Raw genomic sequence first — 19,423 nt, 5'->3', positions numbered from 1 at the left:
ACCGGGAGATCACGCAAACTTGGACTATAATCCGCTATAATCACCAAAACCACACACAAACACACGCACCCCTCGCTATTTCGCTCAAAAAACCATAAACTTGTATAAAACTACGAAGATTTTAATCGCATCTATAGAAACGATTTCTTTGCAATTGCTCGAATTGGTTCCAGTTGGATCTGTCTGGGCAAATAGCGCTATCTGACGCGGCAATCACGAACTCACATCGTTCTACACGTTCACCTTTCATATCAGTCTCTGCGCCAGAACAGCTTCCCCACACTGTCATCATCCTCGAAACTCGAAAACTCAGAAATACGATTAAAGATGTCACTGAGACCAAAGAAGGTGGTCTTTGAGACCGTGTTTCCCGATTTCTGCAAGGAGCTCTCCAATATGTATGAATTCAATAATATCCATGTGTCGGGAATTGATATGTAAGTTGCTATTCAAGCAGATCCAATTGCAACGTTTTGTGGGTGTTTTGTGAGAACATGATGAAACTCTTGTTCTGACTATGATATTATTATGAAATTAATAGGTTTCAAATGGTCTATGATATGTGTACAGCCGCTCCACGTCCTCATACAGAAGCTCTCTTTGATGGAATATCGGATTTCTTGACTCGACACGCTACGTTGCAGCTCAATGTGAGTTTAGACTGGGAGTGGATCAAGCTTGTCTGGGACAGGTCTATTACGCAATTGGACCTGTTTACGCAGATCTTCTCTTGTTACCCTTTCGACTCAAACTCCTCACTCTACCTAGAACCTGCTTCAGTTTGACGACGTAGTCACGGCGTATGCCACAGAATGGGACAAGTACTCGACAGCATCAAGATTCGCAAACGTGATTTGTGAATACTTGAATCGGCTGTCTAATAATACGGCTAGGTCCATGAAAAGGAAGAGACCGTCTGTTGAAGCGGTAAGCCGCTCATCTCAGATACTTGGAGAGTGCGTTTTTTAACCCTCTGTTCTCACTTGTAGCATGCATTCGCAATATGGAGAGATTGTGTAGTCTACGAAATCAAGAAAACAAATGCAAACAGACTCATACTGCAAATCATGTCGCTTGTTAAACAAGATAGGGATGGGCAGATCATACCGCATGAAGCTACGAGGAAGACTATTGATTCGTTTGGTATGTGGTTTTAGAAGCTTTGCTGTGTCAGCGTGGTGCAGAACTCGGTTCCTGAGGTGTCTCTTTGCCTTGGTTTTTTTAGTGCAACTGAATCGCGATGGTGATACGCCATTTGATTTATACATTAACGAATTCGAGAATGTGTATCTGGCTCAAACACGGGAATACTATGAAACTGAATCGAACACCGTGATATCGACGCTTAACATATCGGGTTACATGTTCAAGGTTTGTGTGCATACATCATACGTTTGATGCTTTTTTTTTTGCTCGATGCTGAACCCATTCTTGTTGTTTAGGCAAATACAAGGCTACAAGAAGAAGTCATAAGGAATCAGCGGTATTGTGATGCGATGTCTCATGACAAGGTATAGGTCGAGGCATACGTAATATACGTACGTCTCGAGATTGGGACTCACCCTCGAATTCTCGTTTTAGATAATACGAGAATGCGAAGCACAGTACATAGCAGCACATCAACAACGAGTGCATGCACATTTCGAGTCGATGGTCGAGCACGAGAATACATCAGGTATGGGGGCGGGTTCTTGGAGGACTTTTTTTGCGTCGTCTCCCCACTCACTAACACCTTCTACATAGACTGCAACATGGCATACAACCTCTTGAGCAGGATACCGAATGGTGTGGATCCACTTTTAGAGATATTTGAAAAGTATATTGCTCGTGTTGGGAAGGCTATGGTTGCAGCACTGGGTACCACCGTCACCAAGGTATACCTCAATGGGTTACTCCTTTTTGCCTCCCTTCGAACGCCTCACGCGAAGTTGCACTTCCTAGGAAGCTAAAGATTACGTAGAAATGCTGATGGACTTGCATTCTAAATATCTTAAATTCGCTACGGACGTGTTCAAGGCAGATGCAGCGTTTATAGCTGCTATTGATAAGGCATGAGAAAAAATGTTCTGACGCTCCTTGGAAAGTGCTCACTGTTGCTCTTGCTCTCCTGTAGGCCTTCCGAACAATAGTAAACGACACGACATCAAACCCTAATGCACGAGGTCCAGAAGTCTTGGCGAGATATTGTGATTCGATATTACGCAAGACGACCAAGACGAATCTAACGGATGGTGAATTAGAAGATAGGATATCAAGAATGGTGGGTTGGAAGGTCTTGTCATGAATCTGGAAAGACGACATAACCTTTTTCTGTTGAAACTTTTCTTAGATGACACTCTTCAAATACGTTGATGACAAGGACGTCTTTCAAAAGTTTTATTCGAAGATGCTGGCTAGAAGGTTGATCTTCGAGTCTTCTGTGTCGGATGAGGCTGAGATTAGTATGATATCAAAGCTCAAAGTGAGTATGGGCTATTGTACAGGTGTACGCAAAGCTTTTTCCCCTTTGACCCACTTACGTTTGTTAGGTTGCATGTGGAGTCGAATACACTACAAAACTACAACGGATGTTTACAGATATGAATGTTAGCAATGATCTTAATGCTACATTCAAGAGCTTTGTGAATAATAATGGTGTGCGCTTGGCTGGTAAGAGCATCGAGATTGCGGCTGATCTTTTTTGCTCCTCTGACTCCTATCTTCTTTGGTTGCAAATATAGTCGAATCCAATATGATGGTTTTGACTGCCGGATCATGGCCTACATTTGGGAAGCCTCTTGAATTGCTTTCATTGCCGGCAGAGGTAACTGTTGCTTAGTGATGTGGCAGAATTGTGAGGCCAATGCACATTGACGTTTTATCATCTTTCATTTTTTAGCTCGAAAGATCTGTCTTAACATTCACCAATTTCTATATTCATCATCATAATGGAAGAAAGTTGACGTGGTTACATCAGTTAGCTAGAGGTAAGTATGGAGTGAGAGTCATTTCGATTAGGTGCAGTCGTGTGACAAAGGCTTTCATTTTTAGCCGACGTGAAGCTCTCTGGATTTGACAAGAGATACGAACTGAATGTTTCAGTGCCTCAATTGTCACTGCTTCTGATGCTCAATGACGAAAAGAAGCCTACTTGGAAGGAGTTGAAGGAGGCATTGAAAATGAACCATGGAGATTTGTCAAAGCATGCTAAGGTAAGCGTTTTGTTTATACAGTTGAGCAAAAGGACGCGCTACTAACCAGATTCTGCATGGGTTAGCCATTACTGGATATACGGCTCATATCAACTTCATCTGAAGCGTTGGGCGATGATGCAACCATATCTGTTGGTCAAGAGTTTTCAAGGTAAACATCCTCAGCCCTGTCCTTCGCTTCTTTTTTAAACCCTAATGTCATCTCACATACATAACCCCTTTACACAGTAAACGAACGAAAATCAAACTATCGGCAATGCTACAACTGGAATCACCACAAGAGAATGATTCTACTCGAAGAGCTGTAGATGAGGATCGTGCTATATACCTGCAGGTGGGAGTCATCCTATGAAGAAGGAACCTCATTTATTAGGAAGAAGCTTCTGAAACGAAGTCTCTAAAATTCCTCTTACATATCGTTTAGGCCGCTATAGTTCGAATTATGAAATCCAGAAAACGACTGGCTCATCAACGACTTGTCCAAGAAGTCTTGGCTCAAGTCTCCTCTCGCTTTGCACCACCTGTACCTGCCATCAAGAAGGCGATTGAGTCGTTGCTTGAGAAGGGGTATATCGAACGACCGGGTGAAGCTCCCGATCATTATGATTATCTTGCGTAAAAGGAGTTTGGATCGTGTTGATTATTTGCATTGTTGGATGTATAATATTTTAATAGAACATGGTTAGATGAATATGCGTTTGGACTGTAATAGGAAGCGAGGGCGACAATAGTTAAATGTTGATGCGTTACTTGTCTTGAATTTGGTTACAGTTCTGCTTGAAGATATAAGAGATAGCAAACGTTGATATAAACAGTTAAAATACTACATTAAAACCGTAATGAGCCCTTGCTTGCTGTCCCAAACACCTGGTGCTATGAGTTGTATCTCAATGTTCTCAATCGCGCCAGGATAGGACTGCCACGTACGTATTTGAACATTACGAAAGTCTCTGTAGTGCTCTGCCATTGGTTTATGATTCTTTTATCTCGTACTTGGGTGTAAACGTGTTTGGATGACTGCTTTACTGTAGATTGCGTACGTCTCTTTTGCAACACTTATAGTATGGGTTCTGGCTGCCTAGACGTCAAAAAAATTGTTATTGTCGATTCAAGCTCGTCTATGTAATGATTGCGCTTGCAAGAGGTATGTCTGGTTTTGTTGTCGCTACAATTGCCGCAACTTTGATTTACGGGAATTGCTGGAGCTAACCGACGTCAATCTCCACAGGCTCGTCTCATCTCCGGTGCTGCTTAATGATTGGAATGTTATTAAGATGTATTACGAGGCGCGCCAGTGGAATGGCTGTTTGTGAAACAAAGGGTTCGATTGAGTAAAGCAACAGCCTTCTATCCCCGTCAGCTTGCTGACATTGATAGTAACAGGGACATTGCTGTTGCCGCCCATCATTATGATGAATAGATTAGGTAAACTCTCAATTCGAACTTGCTTGGTTTTGGCCGCTACAATCAGAACTTCCTTTTCATCCAGCCAAAACCATTTTCGTAGAAATTGGTCTTCGAGGCGACAAGCAGTCCATCAAGCAATAGCTGTTATAGAGCGTAAACGAGCGCAATACATGGCGCTTCCAAGATTCTGTTTCCGACTGCCTCGTAGTATAGTGATTTGTGATACGAAGGGAACAGGGAAGTTTGGTATGATAACTACAAGGACATTGTGTCTATAATAAAACGTTTCTATTTTGTTGTATCAAATATGTAATGATTTCTTGTGAACAAGCAGTATGTCTGTTGTTCCGATTACTTGACTGGAAATTAACAGAAACGTCCGGTTTGCTTGGAGGCGACTGACCAAAAAATTAAAATGAATATGAATCAAGTGAAAAAGGATTTCAATTATCTACTGCACGCATCAACAACACAGAACTCGTTTTGTGAGTTCTGTGTTGTTGTGTTGTTCAGAACACATTTGGCGTTTGCAGGCGCTTCAAATAGAATATGACAACCGACAATCTCTCTATCCAAACACGAGGCATTGACACTCTCCGACAATGTGTGTGCTGCTCCACATGTGCAAATGGATATGCATGTAAATGAACGTTTGCAGCAAAGTGGTGATTTACATGCTCTTGTGCCCTTTTCGTATCTAGAAACCTACAATGGCTGGTCGACGTCTTGAATCTTGGATCTGTGAAGCGCTTCGTTTGTCTTTGACGGTTGTATGGACTGCTAGTGTAGGTTGGTGTGTTGTTGTAATCCGTGCCCAAAAACTCCTCATCCGCGTTTCTCGGAAGCAATAGAATGCTTGCCCTGCTACTCTACTGTGATCCTATTCACTTTGGCGCTGCCAGTCAACACGGGATCTAGTCTCACGTGCGTCTCACCACAACAGACTACGAACTTCGTTTATATTCCTTTAACAAATAGAGGAAGTGTGGATGATCAGGCAGAACTTACCTTCATAAGTCTTTCAAAATATTGAATCCAAATCATAAAAGGAATCCAAATCATAAACTTGAGGGCTTTTGAGTTTGAAACAGTGTCACTGACTTTGCAAACACCAGGAATACAGTGAAGGAAAATATCAAGTTTTTCCAGCTACAGCTCCAGAAAATGACGGGGGTCTCCAAGCCCAGCAGGAGCTTAGAATTCAGACCAGCGTGTTTGGGGTGTTCGAATAAGAAAAGTAGCATAATAGCTTCCAGTGAGTCTAGCAAATCATGACATGAGGTCTTTGCCATTAATCAAGATCCACATTTCAAAACCATATTGTGCAAACACCAATCCCAAATCGTTTCAAAAACACATATTACCCCCAGAAATTACAAATTCAATTATTAGGTACTAAAAGGAAATGTTACAGTCTCGCCCCCTAGTTTTACAGTCTCTCTCCCCTCCGATATAAACTCATTCTACCTGGGATTACTTACAACACATCACTAACAAGACTCTGAATCTCAGACGGGAAACAACACCACCTAATAGACTCTGCCTCCACACAATTAAACAAATCCTGATCCCGCTGTCGTTCCATCTCAAACAAATCCGAATGCCTGCTCGTCCAATTCTTGACTTTTTCCGCAATCTCATCCGCCTTTTCCAGACATTTATCAAATGAGGGTGCGGATGATGGTGATAGAGGTGTGAACAGTGCTAGCAGTTCGTCCTCTACTTCGGGATTATTCAATGTTACTGTGCTATCGGAGGCCTTGATGGTTGTCGTGGATGGTACACCTGTCCGTAGTTTCCATACACCGGTTTCCGGGTTTACGGTATATGCTGGTAGCATAGCCCATCCTTTCTTGGCAATCCATTCGATAGCTTTGAAGATGTATTCGGCTTCTTCTTCACTCTGGAAGTAGTTGATTGCGAATCTCGTAAATCCCAGTTTAAACAGGTATAATCGTTTATATCCAAGCTTGAGATGCCATTCCGGACCAAGTGACTGTGGTTGCTTTCGGTTTATACTTGTCGGTTGAGCTGGTGAGATGCTTACAAGTACGGTAGATGCTTCTTTAGCTCTCGTCAGACGTCGAAGACGAGCCCATAGTCTAACCATTCTAGCTTCTGTAATTTTCTTTTCTGGTGTTTTGGCAAGAGGCCTAGTAGATCCTAGACTGATGCTCTTGCGAATGCCCATTTGAGTAGCAAAAGAAGCGTCCATACTCTTGGCTCGTTCCACTACAATATCTGCTAGTGTGTCCGAGGATTCAGCGGATTGTGGGAGGCCAAGGGTGGAATGACACATTGCGTCATTTCCACAATGGTATCCACGGTTGAAGCCATTGTCGTGTCTGTTGACTCCTAATACGGCATCCATGAGAGGTACAGATTGTGGAACTGACATTAGTCTAGATCCTAGTGGTCCTGCGCATATACATCCTGGACGTGATTGTATGCCTATAAGGAGCTGATTTCAGTTCCTTGTGGCTTTTGGAGGGGCTTCAACAAAACGTACCAAACAGGTCATTCAGAAGCAAGCTCACAACATCGTGATGTATATACATTTCCCGATCTTTCGCATACCCCAGTCGTCGCGAAACAGCAGCCGGTATTTTCATACGAATGCACCATAAAGGTAATCGTCCTAATGGACCATCCTATGCAACAAACGCTTCAATAAGGAAACATAGGCGGTATTTGCAGACAATTTTTTTGGATGCTTACTTGACCAAGCACATCCACATTCTCCATAGCACGTAGCCTTGGACCGTACAACGCTGACGTCTCCTGCTCCACACTATGTATCAACGAAGTTCCGACAGCCTCTTTCACCATAAACACTAGACCACATCGAATCGAATCAACAATTGCCGGTGTTCCTCCTTCCTCACGACCTTCCAAATCTTCCGTATATGTAAGCGTGGAATCATACACCAGTTCAATGGTGCCTCCTCCGGGAACTATGAAAAAAGAATGTGAATTTGTGGCAATCGCGAAAAAAAGGGCGGCGAACCAGCTACACATACCAGTTGGTACATTTCCTCTCAAGGCAAACAGATTTTTCCTACATATAAGCAGCCCAGGCGTACTAGGCCCTCCAAGCATCTTATGCGGGGATATGAATAAAGCATCTGGATACGCCAAATCACGATCACTTTCCGGCAAATGTAGAGCATCTGGGTGCATATCTAGTTTCACATAGGGAGCTGCACATGCGTAATCGAAGAAGGCTAGTGCGTCGTATTTGTGTAACAGGACTGATATCTTGTTGGTGTCGTTCAGCAAACCGGTGAGATTCGATGCAGCTGTGAAAGTTCCAATCATTAAGGGGCGTTGCTGGGCTCGGTAGAGTTTGAGATTCTTTTCCAGATCTACTAGGTCGATTGCGCCATCATCTGTTTGGTCCACTACGTAGACTTCAGCGCAGGATTCTCGCCATAAAAGTGTGTTTGAATGATGTTCCTGAGCAACAAAAAAAAATTGATCAGGAGAAACTTATGAGTGCACAAGAATCGACAATGTACCTGCACAGACAAAAACACGACGGGCCTATCCTCCTTCTTCAATCGATTCTTTTCCGAAATTGAACCACGATCGATGGCGACCTGAATCCAGAACGACTCGTCACGAAGATTCAATGCGTCGACAGCCTTTGCTATAGCAGCTGTACTTCCAGACCCAGTGAATATGACTGCAGTGTCGGGACCTCCGTTTACAGCCTTCTTGATTACTGAACGGGCAGCTTCTCGTCGCTACACACATCCCCAAAGAAAGGCACAATCAGGTCCAGGGCTCAACGCGATAGCAATTCGATAGATACGGCTTACATCACTTGTAACAACTGAAGATATCGTAGCGGAGGTGTGTGTGTTTGCATAGAATGGAAGCACCTGAGCCTACACACCAATGGATTGTCTTAGCACAGGCTGACACAACCTCCGAGATTATTGTATTGTACGTGACGTACCTGCATGAAATCTTCAATCATTTTCAAAGATCGCCCAGATGCAATCCAATCCGAGTATATGATCTTCCTTGGACCTGGTGCACGAAATTTACAGATGTGATTGTGTCAATTTCGTGTGCGAGAGAGTTACAACATCTCCATTGGGGCCAATCCCTTACCAAAACATGTTTCCAACACTACATTACTTCCAATGACGTTATCATGTAACTTTTTTAGGATGGTTTCTTTGTCACCGTTCCGTGTGATTTCGATAAATTCTTGTAAAGCGGTCATGTTGAGCACACAAGATCTCTCGTATCAATCGGTCCAAGGTAGAGTAGTAGATGCCTCTTATAATCAATGTTCTTTTGCAGATGAGCGCAACGTTAGAGATTGTGCCGAAGGAAGCTGGTTGGTTAACCCCTCAAAATTCGAAAGGCAAATGGTCATCTGCTACCGTAAGCCAAACTCCTGGTTTTGAGGGAGAAACCACTAGATCACGAAGATCAGGCGAAAGGACGATGCGGAGTAGGCGTATATGTCGAGTTTGGATATCTTGAATTCTTTGGAACTGGGGGCAGGGGTGTCGCGCTGAATTGGGAATCGATCAGGAATCAGGAACGTAAATCCAGCCACTAGATCGCTTCCAAATTCCTTGTCCATGAGATAACTATTTAACTTTAAGATTTATAAATATTACGTATCCTGATGACGGGAATATATACATATGAATTGGAGAGAGACTAAGAGAATTGGATGGTAAGTTTGTTAGTTCAGCATTTGCACTCGTAGGACCACTCAAACACGCTTACCTGACTAGAATAATCATCCATATCTCGCCTTCATCGTCCGATACTTCTTGAGGAAGTGCAGTGCCTCAAGCTCCTTATACACGTAATTTCCCAATTTGATGCCCTTTTGAATGTCCTCTGGACTAGTAATGTGTCTCTTTTTCTCAAAGGCAGCTCTTAGCTTTGGTTTGAAGTAGTCGAATCCTGCTGGATATGTCTTGCCAACGTATAGCAACTAGGTCAAAGTTGAGGATGTTTTGTCAGTTTGGAATTGTCAACATTGCGGATCAAGAAACATGGAAAAGGAGATCAATAAACAGCTTTCATACTTGCCTCCTTGTATAGTCGCAGCACCTGCCGTCTCGTATCTGCGCTCATGACGAAGCTATTAAGCCAAGATCGGTTTTGATATTTGGTCGCGTTTTGAAGCTATACCTAACAAGGAAAGGAGCAAGGACAAGAGGTAGATGGGTGTCAAACGCGTATAAAATAGCATACCTTCCTCGATTAGCTTCTTATCCACACTCGTCAAAGGTCGTAGCATCTTCTGCTGTTCCAATCTTGACGTTCAAATCTAACAGCTTTCAAGCATGTCGTACGCATACGTACAGGAGCCGCCTACTCAGGGCAAGGTAAGATCCATTTAATCTCGTTGGCATCTCCTTGCTTGTTCCTTGGTCTTTGTTTTTACCGTCAAATCCATACTTAGATTGTAATGCACACGACAATGGGCGACATTGAAATTGAACTATGGTCTAAAGAAACTCCAAAAACGTGTCGAAACTTTGTTCAACTATGGTATATTGTTGCTGTTCGCGCATTACATTGGTTGGTGAAAGGGATTTGGAGCTGACATCAAACTCGTTTAGTATGGAAGGATACTATGATGATACAATCTTCCACCGTGTTGTCAAGAATTTCATTGTACAGGGTGGTGATCCGAAAGGTATGAGCTCATTGCAAAAGGGAGTATGATGTCTGGATCAATGACGCTGATGTTTGACTGTTTAGGAACTGGTGAGGGTGGAGAGTCAATCTATGGTCAACCAGTACGTTCAATCATGTTGCCGTTCCCTTTGTTGATCAAGATGTCGCTGATACATTGCTCTCAAGTTTGTAGATGAGTTCCACAGTCGATTAAAGTATTCACGTCGTGGATTTGTTGGAATGGTAAAAAAAGAGACACTTAGTACAACCGCTACAAGCTCTGGATCCTTGAAAGCTCAACAATCGTTTTGTGTAAATAGGCCAACACGGGTCCCAACGATAACACGAGTCAATTCTTCTTCACATTGGATCGTGCAGATGAGCTGTTTAAGAAGAACACGCTATTCGGAAAGGTTACAGCTCTGTCATTCTGTAGGACCATTTACTTGCACAAGGCCATTTAACTTACAATATTCCTTACTTCACACACAAAGGTGGTTGGAGAAACACTATACAACGTCCTCAAAATCGGAGAACTAGATGTCGACGAACAAGAACGACCACTCTACCCTCCCAAAGTAATATCTGTCGAAGTACTATTCAACCCATTCGACGACATAGAACCTCGAATAACAGCTACTGAACGTCGTGCTCAAGTCCAATCAGCCGCTGCATCCGCTCAACAGTCCCAAACACAACCAAAGACCAAAAAGAAGAAGAATCTAGCAGTCTTGTCGTTTGCAGACGACGAACAGCAAGACCAAGCTGGAGATAGTAATATAGAATTCGGAAGAGTGAAGAGTATGCATGATGTGATCGTTGATGACCCGCGGATTCGTCAAGATACTGGTGGTTTGGAAGCTTTGAACAAGAATGCTCCTAGTGAAAAGGCTGAAGAGAGGAGTGAAAGACCAGCAATAAAGAAACGGAGAGAGCAGAATAGTAGTGATGATGACGATGATAGTGATTCAGATGACGCGGGGCCACGTAAAGTGGTAAAGAAGAGCAAGACTAGCCATGTGAATGAAGGGAAACGTGGTGCGAATAGTAAATCACCTGAACCATCATCTGTCGTTGCAATGCCAAGTGAAACTGCAAAGTGAGCCATAGGCGTCAATTCAGTACAAAACCATTTGGATTTTTTTGACTGCAAGACTTACTCATAACTGACACGTTTATGCATTTATTGTTAGGTCAGGAATACGTGACAAGATCCAGCAGCTTCGGTCTGAAATCAAACAGATTGGTAAAACACCTATATCAACAACAGTAACAACAAGCTCCAAACCTGAATCCATGGTGGATCAGATACGAGCTCAATATGCAGATAAAGCTCGTCCTGCTGTTAAGAAGGGTGGGACGGGTGCAGATGGATTGGCGAAACTGATTGCATTTCAGAAAAAGCTGCGAAAGGAAGGCAGCAGTAATAAAGAAGCTGTTGGTCATGATGATGAAGGAGACGAGACGATGGCACGAAGAAAGAAGAAGAAACTAGAAGATGAAGAATGGACGTGTGATTTGCATGGTGTCAAGAAGTGTAAATCGTGTCGTGATTGGGATGTTTCTGGAGATGAGGACGAAGACGATGAAGGCTGGATGAACGCCAAGTTTGTTGCAAACAAGTCAGTTGCTAATGTTTACGAACCCAAAGGTGTGTTTAGAATTTTATGGTCTTTTCTTTTTGCATACAAAGACTCACTTCCTCTTCGTCGTCAAATCCAGTTGACGACTACGTATCTTTGGATCCACGTGCTGAGCTTGTGTCTGGAAAGGACAGCTTCTACTCTCAAGCTCAACTCAAGTCTAGAGTTGGACAAGCACAACGGTCGTATCCCGGTGACAAGGCCTCAGCAGCATCGGTATCTTTCTCGTCAAAGAATCAAGATCGCATGTAATAATCTTCATCATATTGAACTCTCTGTAACATAATAAAAAAAAATGTTTAGGAAGGACATGTTTGTTTGACTGCAAGCTCGAACCCAATGAGCTAGATAAACGTGATAGACTGATGAAGCCTGCATTCCCAGCAGTTGGTACGCGTCATATTCAGCTCCTCCATCTTACGAAGGCGCTGTTGTAATTTCACACATTGTTCAGGAAACTGGAGCAACTGTACAAAAGAAGTAGAAGACAACATGGTAAGAGACACAGCTCATCGCTCATTTAAGCACAATAAAATGAATTATCTCTAATAATCTCTTCGTCGCATATAGGTAATCCTAACAAAAGAACAGGTTGCCAAACAATGCATTCTGGACAAACCCGTCACGAGAAAAACCATCGCTGAAATACTGGGATATGCTCGAGGTCTACCTGGATTTGAGAAAATATGGTTCTTTACCAATTTTGCCATTGTCTTCTTTGATGCAAGTGCTCTTCATCAACATTTGAACCTCACATGAGTGTTTTGTGATCCAAGCTCATTCAATTCCGGGTCTTGATTAGAGTGAATACAATGCACGTCAAGCCATCAAGATGTTCAAATCAAAGGGGTTTCAATCTAGGCCTGACCGATGGTATGTGGTGTTTGAAGTGATGTTTGGTAGACATGTGATTGTTGGTTGTATGGGTAGTTCGGTCTAGTGACATGAGCCGATTTATGATGCAGCCTGATTATTATGATCATAATGAATGCACATTTTGCTATTTCTTTCTTCAGAAACACCAAACTAAAAATATATGGCACTTGTACCTCTCATTGACCTTCATCATCCCACAATCGTCTATAGGACTGGCAAAGAACAGCCTGAAATCGAATGGACTCCATACGATGAAGAACCAACCTCATCCTTCTTCGTATGTCGACGACCATACATCACACTCGGTGCACTCGCAATGCTTTTCGCAGATACGCGAGGTTTCGTCGGTGTCGACTCGTCAGTTCGAGGCTACAATATCAAGTTCCAGAATGATGATAATGCCAAACTCGCTTTCGATTATATATCTTATGTGACTAATTTGGCTCCGTATTATCATCGTCAGGCAGTGAGTGAGATTGTGAAGTTTGGCTAGAATCGCGATGGATGAATGTTAATGTATCTTTTTCTGTAATGATAGAAGGCTATCAATGCTGCTGGACTGGAAACTGGATTCGCGACTACCTTGTACTTGCCTGATCTCTCTGACGGAAGGACATCGGAGCAAGTTTTGCTTTACTTCTTGAGTTTTCCTGGCTTCCGCAAGGGTAAGGATACATGTATATGACTTTGCTTTGCCAAAGTCGCAAGTACGATAAAAGGTATGGGGCTTGTGTCTCATCGAAATCCTCCACATTGCCCAGTATCGTTCGAAGGTCGGCCAGATCGAGACTCGCCACGTATCTTTGCTCACTTTTGGGTAAGTATTATAATTGCCGTTTCATTAGGGGTTTCTCCTTGCTATTTTTTTTATTCAGGATACGGTATCTGCTCGAGTCGCAGAATCCTACTCAATCACCAAGAACAAGATCAAATTGAGTTTGGTTGCTACCAAGCATCAATTGAAGAATCATGATCTTGGAAAAATCCCTTCAACAAGATTACGTATCTTGTTGCCTCAAGACTTGGTCATTTCGGGGAAGGCTGCTATCAGATTCTTTTCCATGTTAGTACGAATCTTCTGAATTTGATGACGCAAAACAAGCTGCATGCACGTATAGACGGGAGTGCTCACGAATGTCTATGTTGATTCCTTTCTCACAACATATCAGGTTTCAAGGTGTCAACGTCCTGAATGAGAACGGATTGGATTTCAGAACTGCAGAAGATGCAGAAGCTGCTGCGTGCTCTATAAAGTACAAAACAAAGACGTTTCTATATACTCATCAGACCTGAATCTCACACACTTTCATATTATAGTTTATTGACCAACTTTTGTGCGGAGTTCATACAAGGAAGTGTTGGTCCAGAGGCCTTGGCGCTTCGAACCAAGGCGTTTTCCAACCAGCTGCTATGTGTCTTTGGTTACAAGGACAAATCAGTCATCACATATGCTCTTGCCAGGCAATCAGGACTGGTTGAGTTTACTGAAGTCCAACAATTTGGTGAACCTACTGTATTTATATTATTCACGTCTGTGACTGCTCGAGATCATGCAGTCAGTTATCTGGACGGAAGGTCTCGTGCAGGTATTGGTCAAGTGCGATGTTCCAAAAAAATTGCTGTTGCATCTACTAAGGTCGGAATTTCATGATTTCAAAAAAAGGTCTACCAATACCATTCCATTGGGACCCGGACGCTGAAATTCCTCCAGAAGTGGAAGCTCGTCTCGGTATCTTGATTGATGACACCGTCGAATCTTCATCGGCAAGATCATCGAGCAGACAATCCATGGTGACACCTACATCAGATGAAGGTTGTAACTCCAACCATGGTAATAGTGCTCGAAGCATCGATACGATGATGGTTGAGGAGGAAGTAGAAGCAGAAGCCAAAAAGGTGATACGCAATGGTAAAGCCAAGACTGCTAGCACTAGTATTCCTTCTATGTCAACAACAACATTAACAACAACAACTACACCAACCAAGACCGTTGGTAGTAACTGGATCACATCACCCATGTCTCCTGGTGCCACTCCCCCACGTCAACCTATTCAACGTAGTCAAAGCACTACTGTCATACCAACATCAAAAACGAAAGATCGCCTTGTCCCACCAAGTCATCATGGATCCAGTGATGAGTTTGACGACCCGAATGATTGGCAAGTAGATGAAACTGTTGACGAAGTGGATGTATCTATCGATGACATGATGAAGAGATTGAAAAGTCTCAGCATCAACACTCCTCGAAAGTAAAGAGTAAAAGGAAGGAATGAAATGACCTCAAAAGATCTTTTTTGCATCATGTATTTACAGAGAGGAAAGGGAGTTGGTGTGTTTGTGGATTTGCAGATAGAAAGAAACGAATAACATAAAAACTTAGTAGATAGTTAGCAAGGAGAGGATAAGTACAATTTTAGAATGTTGGCAACTTTGAGTGCGAAAACCGTATAAGGTTGGAAACGACGACCTCGTGTACACTACCTTCGGTTGTCGTTTGTTCGCAGAGCTAAACCTTCCCATTAACACTTGTTAATAAAAGAAAGGGAGAGCGCGAGTAAACCAAAAGAGCCTTAACCAGCACAGTAGATGCACACCTGCCCAGGTTAGATTAAATATTATGTTTGTATTCTTGACGGAAATAACATGACGAAGACACAAAAACGATAACAGTGGAGACAGCACAGCCGATGATTGTCAGTAAAGTTACAGCATATCAAATATGCTTCAGGTATCAGCGTCACTCCCTCCAAAGTATCTCTTTTCATCCGGTCCCTAAATATTTGTTCAGACATCCCACAAATAGATACCACTCCCCAGTTTTCTCTCTTTTCTTATAGATACACACTCATCACCACCACTATCCTCATACCAGCTCAAGCTCTTCACTTGTACGCACCACCTTTATTCGCACACTGAGCAATAGTAACAAACTTCAACCCTTTACCCTTCAAGTAACTAACCACCTGCGACAAATAACTACCACCAGCAAACCCACTCTCTGCGCTGATATCACCCGTAACAGGCTGCACATCGTGCTCTAGAATAATGTATGATGAGCCGGATCCTTGTGGGTCGACGCCGTTCTTTACATTGTTTAGTGAGGTTTGGATGTTGGATTCTGTTGCTGCTGCGTGGTTGTAGTCCTGGTGGTGAGAGAGAGGGGAGTGTGTAAGTGGTGATGCGAAAAAAATGAAGAAGCTGAGATAAAGAAGGAAGGCGACGGCTACGTACAAAGGTATCCACATTCCATAAGATGGCAGCATGGTATCCCAACCCACCGAGGATGGCTCGTTGGCCATCCGTTATGTCACCGTATGGAGGTCTGTAGTCTGCAAATTCGAGTGGATGGAGCTTAGTGATTCAGTCTGGTGCAAAAACAGGCCTAATGATATTCTCACATGCAATCACTTACAAGCAGGGGTAATACCAACAAGCTTCTTGAGCTCAACTTCCAAACGAGTGACTTGGTCTGTGAATGCGGCGTCAGAGAGTGATGGGGTATCTGGATGACTCCTACATAGTGGTTGGGGTATTGCTTAGAAGCCGAGCAATCCGTCTGAGCAGAGGTTTCTTTTACCATGTATGAGAACCAATTTGGTGACCACCACTAAGCATGGCTTTTAAGGCACCTTGGTAGTCGTCAATGCTTGCGTAATTTTGACCCTGTTGAATAATCAGGCGTTAGCCTTGAGGTAAAGACCGTTTCCAACAAGATCGATGGTGGGAGCTTACATTGACAAAGAAGGTGGCATGGATACCGAGATTGGTCAAAAAGTTGACTACTTGAGTGGTATACTAGAAACAATGAAAGGAATCTTAAAGGCTGAATCGATGAGGGGGTTTAAAACACAGTTTCCAGTGCATACCAGGTATGGACCATCATCAAACGTTAAAGCGACTTGACCTGCAAGATAGCAAAGCGGAAGATAAGGCGATCAGTAAGGAAACTACATTGAAAATATCAAGCTCAAGCTGCAAGCTCAAGCTTCCTACCAGGCGACGAGCACATCGAGATCAATGGTACAGGGTTTCCAACTTTGGGAGCTGATGCTGATGATGCAGCTGGGGTAGCTTCAGGAGTAGCTGCAGGCGTTGCACGAACCGGTGCTTTAGCTAGCTCCACCACAACTAGACACAAACGACAAATGATGACGATGTTTGGTCAGCGATGTACTGGGTGGCGAGGAAGCGCATCGCAACAGATTCACGTACCTGGTATGGCATTGATGCAGCTAGACAGGCATAGAATAACGATGGCAGCGGTCTTCCACATCGTTCCGAAACTGAGGCAAACACGATTAAAAGGGAAAACTACAGAGGGCGTGTTAGAGTGGTTCGATGTGGAATTTTGCGTGATGAATCGATGTGGATATTATTTGCGAATATGTACCTCTGCTCCTTTTGATTGATTTAATGACTCGTCGTCTCGTGGATGTAGAAAAGCCCCTGCTTGTTTAAGTTTTCGCTGAAAAATGTATTAAGCTAAGCATGCTGGGGGCAGCCACGCGATAGGAGTAGATGGTGTCTACGGTCACGTTGAGAGCATCGACAGCGTGCTTGGATTCCTTGAATCTGAACCGATGCGTGATTAATGGTCATCAAGCTTAACCGCAAATTTTCAAGGTTCAAAGTCTTATATAGGTTCATTGTCTATATGAAGTGATAGAGATATTCATATTAATTTGAAACGCACGTCGACGTGTTCTTAATGCCAGTTACATCGTTGGTTGGCAAACTCATGATGAGATTTTGAAACAATGTCCCAAACATCGAAAGCTACGTTAAAGACACTTCCAATGACTGCAGCACACCCTTCAATATCTCTCACGTTACATTTCATTCATTTTGACTTTATGACTGTAGAGCGACCGCTAGTTTCTCTTAAGAGAACTGCTCACATTATGTCTCACTTCGTTGTCAAACGTCAATGAATCGGTTTGGAAGTTCAACAAAGGTGAGGAGAGGTTCAGCTTATATCAGCTGACTATGACGCTGCAACTGAGTGCTCAACTTTTGCATTCACGAAAGGTCTTGAGCGAAAGGGTGGTGTTACGCCTTTATCACATCAAGTTTAGGGAGACATCTAAGTTTCTATATTTCACGCCATCACACAGAGAAGCATGTCGCTCAGCAAGTCTGAGCAGATATGTTAAAGAATCCTTTCAATTTGCTTGAATCCCATCATCGGTTATTATGGGATTTGCAGCAACTAGAGAAGGCTTTAAATCCTGCTCTATCAGAAACCCAGCAGATTCCAGGAAGATCCACACTTATATCATTCCCAACACCAGCTTTTTCCATTTAGCAGAACCATCCGGTCGGAAGCAGCAGTATCGTGTGGTGCCGTAATCTTTTTGCCAACTTAGAACGTTGTTTGTTTCTTTGCGAATTGCAAAGAAGGAATCAAGGGCACTTGAAGTGATGTAAATGTGTAAGATTGAATACATATTAAGGTATCGATGTCGGAAAACACAAGATTGGAGGGTTGACTCACTTTGGTGGCATTTGGAAGGCAGCTGCTGGTGCTCTCAAGACAGCACTGCATAAGGGCACACACTTATTGAATCGATAACAGACCCTTACAATACTGAAGTCTTTTATATCAAGTACGTCCGAGTCTTTGAAACGTGCAGAAAATCTGATTTGCGTCCAACTCCATATTTCTTTCAGTTCATGTATGTTTTTCCATCACAGGCCATCACGGAACGGCGAGTTCAGAGCTACACCATGGAGAAAGACCAGCCTTTCCTTGCAGAGCCACACGACATCTCAGTGTACGGCTACGCATCTGCATGTCTCCTTCATTTGCACTTACCAAGGTCTATTTTCGCTTTTGGTGGAAGTAATCTAAAGATGTCTTGAGGAGAGGACAGCAGAAACGTCCAATTCGCATGTCGCATAACATATCCTGGAACGAGAACGTATGGAGATACTTTTTATATTTGAAGCAAGTTCAGCAAAAACTACAACCCAGACACACACGCACAGATACAGAGAAACAAGCACCAAGTGAACGAAGGTGTGAAAGCTAGTAATTTATCGCTAGCAAGTGGCGCAAATCCCATCACGGTTATTATGGGCCTTGCAGCAACCTTGATAAGCACTGAATCCAGCACCAGAAGAGACCCAACAGATTCCGCCTTTGTCATTCCCAGCACCATATTCAAACTTGGCAGAACCATCCTTCGGGAAACAACAGAAGTGTGTTGTTCCCCAATCTTTGACCCAGTTGGCATGATCACCATCAGGAATTCCACAGAAAGAGTCATGGGAGCTTGAGAAAGGAATGGGAATGAGAGTTGAGACAAGGATATCCAAAAGGTACAAAATTGGAGATTTTGAACTCACTTTGGGGGCCTTTGGAACCCGGCTGCGGGTGCACCGAATGCAGACATTACAAGAGTAGCCGATACGACCAAGGAGATTGCGACGACCTTCATATTGGTTGGATACAAGTGGAGATTGCTTGATTGTAGACCTATGATAATTTCAGTTGTGTAGAAATTTCGTTAGACCTGGCAGCTCATTTGATCGTCTGCTGTTGATTCAAAGGCTTTGTCAATATATTTACCTGAGGGTAGTGACAAGCGTCCTTTGAGGGCGAGTTTGTTTGCAATGAACGAAATTTGGAAAAATGAGGCGCTCAAG

General features: G+C 43.1%; 3 protein-coding genes across 3 annotated transcripts; 2 read left to right on the top strand and 1 right to left on the bottom strand.

The window, feature by feature from the left end:
* Positions 1 to 327: 327 nt before the first annotated feature.
* On the top strand, positions 328 to 3,810 carry SmJEL517_g02760 (uncharacterized protein; the record flags this gene model as incomplete). Its single annotated transcript, XM_031168688.1, has 18 exons — positions 328 to 437; positions 542 to 650; positions 769 to 927; positions 990 to 1,143; positions 1,226 to 1,371; positions 1,443 to 1,511; positions 1,582 to 1,675; positions 1,744 to 1,874; positions 1,942 to 2,007; positions 2,114 to 2,260; positions 2,330 to 2,461; positions 2,529 to 2,649; positions 2,721 to 2,803; positions 2,879 to 2,966; positions 3,031 to 3,191; positions 3,257 to 3,342; positions 3,420 to 3,525; positions 3,616 to 3,810. 18 exons carry the CDS (start codon positions 328 to 330, stop codon positions 3,808 to 3,810), a joined length of 2,157 nt encoding a protein of 718 aa, XP_031025352.1.
* Positions 3,811 to 9,363: 5,553 nt separating this feature from the next.
* Positions 9,364 to 9,707, bottom strand: SmJEL517_g02759 (uncharacterized protein; the record flags this gene model as incomplete). The annotated part of the gene is made up of 2 exons (XM_031168687.1): positions 9,364 to 9,564; positions 9,663 to 9,707. The coding sequence occupies 2 exons, from the start codon at positions 9,705 to 9,707 to the stop codon at positions 9,364 to 9,366; spliced, it is 246 nt and encodes an 81-aa protein (XP_031025430.1).
* A 212-nt stretch (positions 9,708 to 9,919) lies between these two features.
* Positions 9,920 to 15,028, top strand: SmJEL517_g02758 (uncharacterized protein; the record flags this gene model as incomplete). The annotated part of the gene is made up of 20 exons (XM_031168686.1): positions 9,920 to 9,961; positions 10,039 to 10,127; positions 10,199 to 10,275; positions 10,341 to 10,378; positions 10,443 to 10,499; positions 10,577 to 10,669; positions 10,751 to 11,355; positions 11,450 to 11,907; positions 11,979 to 12,115; positions 12,229 to 12,289; positions 12,354 to 12,394; positions 12,470 to 12,610; positions 12,702 to 12,772; positions 12,986 to 13,241; positions 13,314 to 13,440; positions 13,537 to 13,592; positions 13,651 to 13,838; positions 13,945 to 14,028; positions 14,093 to 14,361; positions 14,439 to 15,028. 20 exons carry the CDS (start codon positions 9,920 to 9,922, stop codon positions 15,026 to 15,028), a joined length of 3,480 nt encoding a protein of 1,159 aa, XP_031025431.1.
* Positions 15,029 to 19,423: the final 4,395 nt, after the last annotated feature.

The sequence above is a fragment of the Synchytrium microbalum genome (genome assembly GCF_006535985.1).
Source record: "Synchytrium microbalum strain JEL517 chromosome Unknown SmJEL517_scf0012, whole genome shotgun sequence".
Taxonomy (NCBI): Eukaryota; Fungi; Chytridiomycota; class Chytridiomycetes; order Synchytriales; family Synchytriaceae; genus Synchytrium; species Synchytrium microbalum.
Note: the sequence above shows the minus strand (reverse complement) of the source record. Positions and strands in the feature narration are given on the sequence as shown.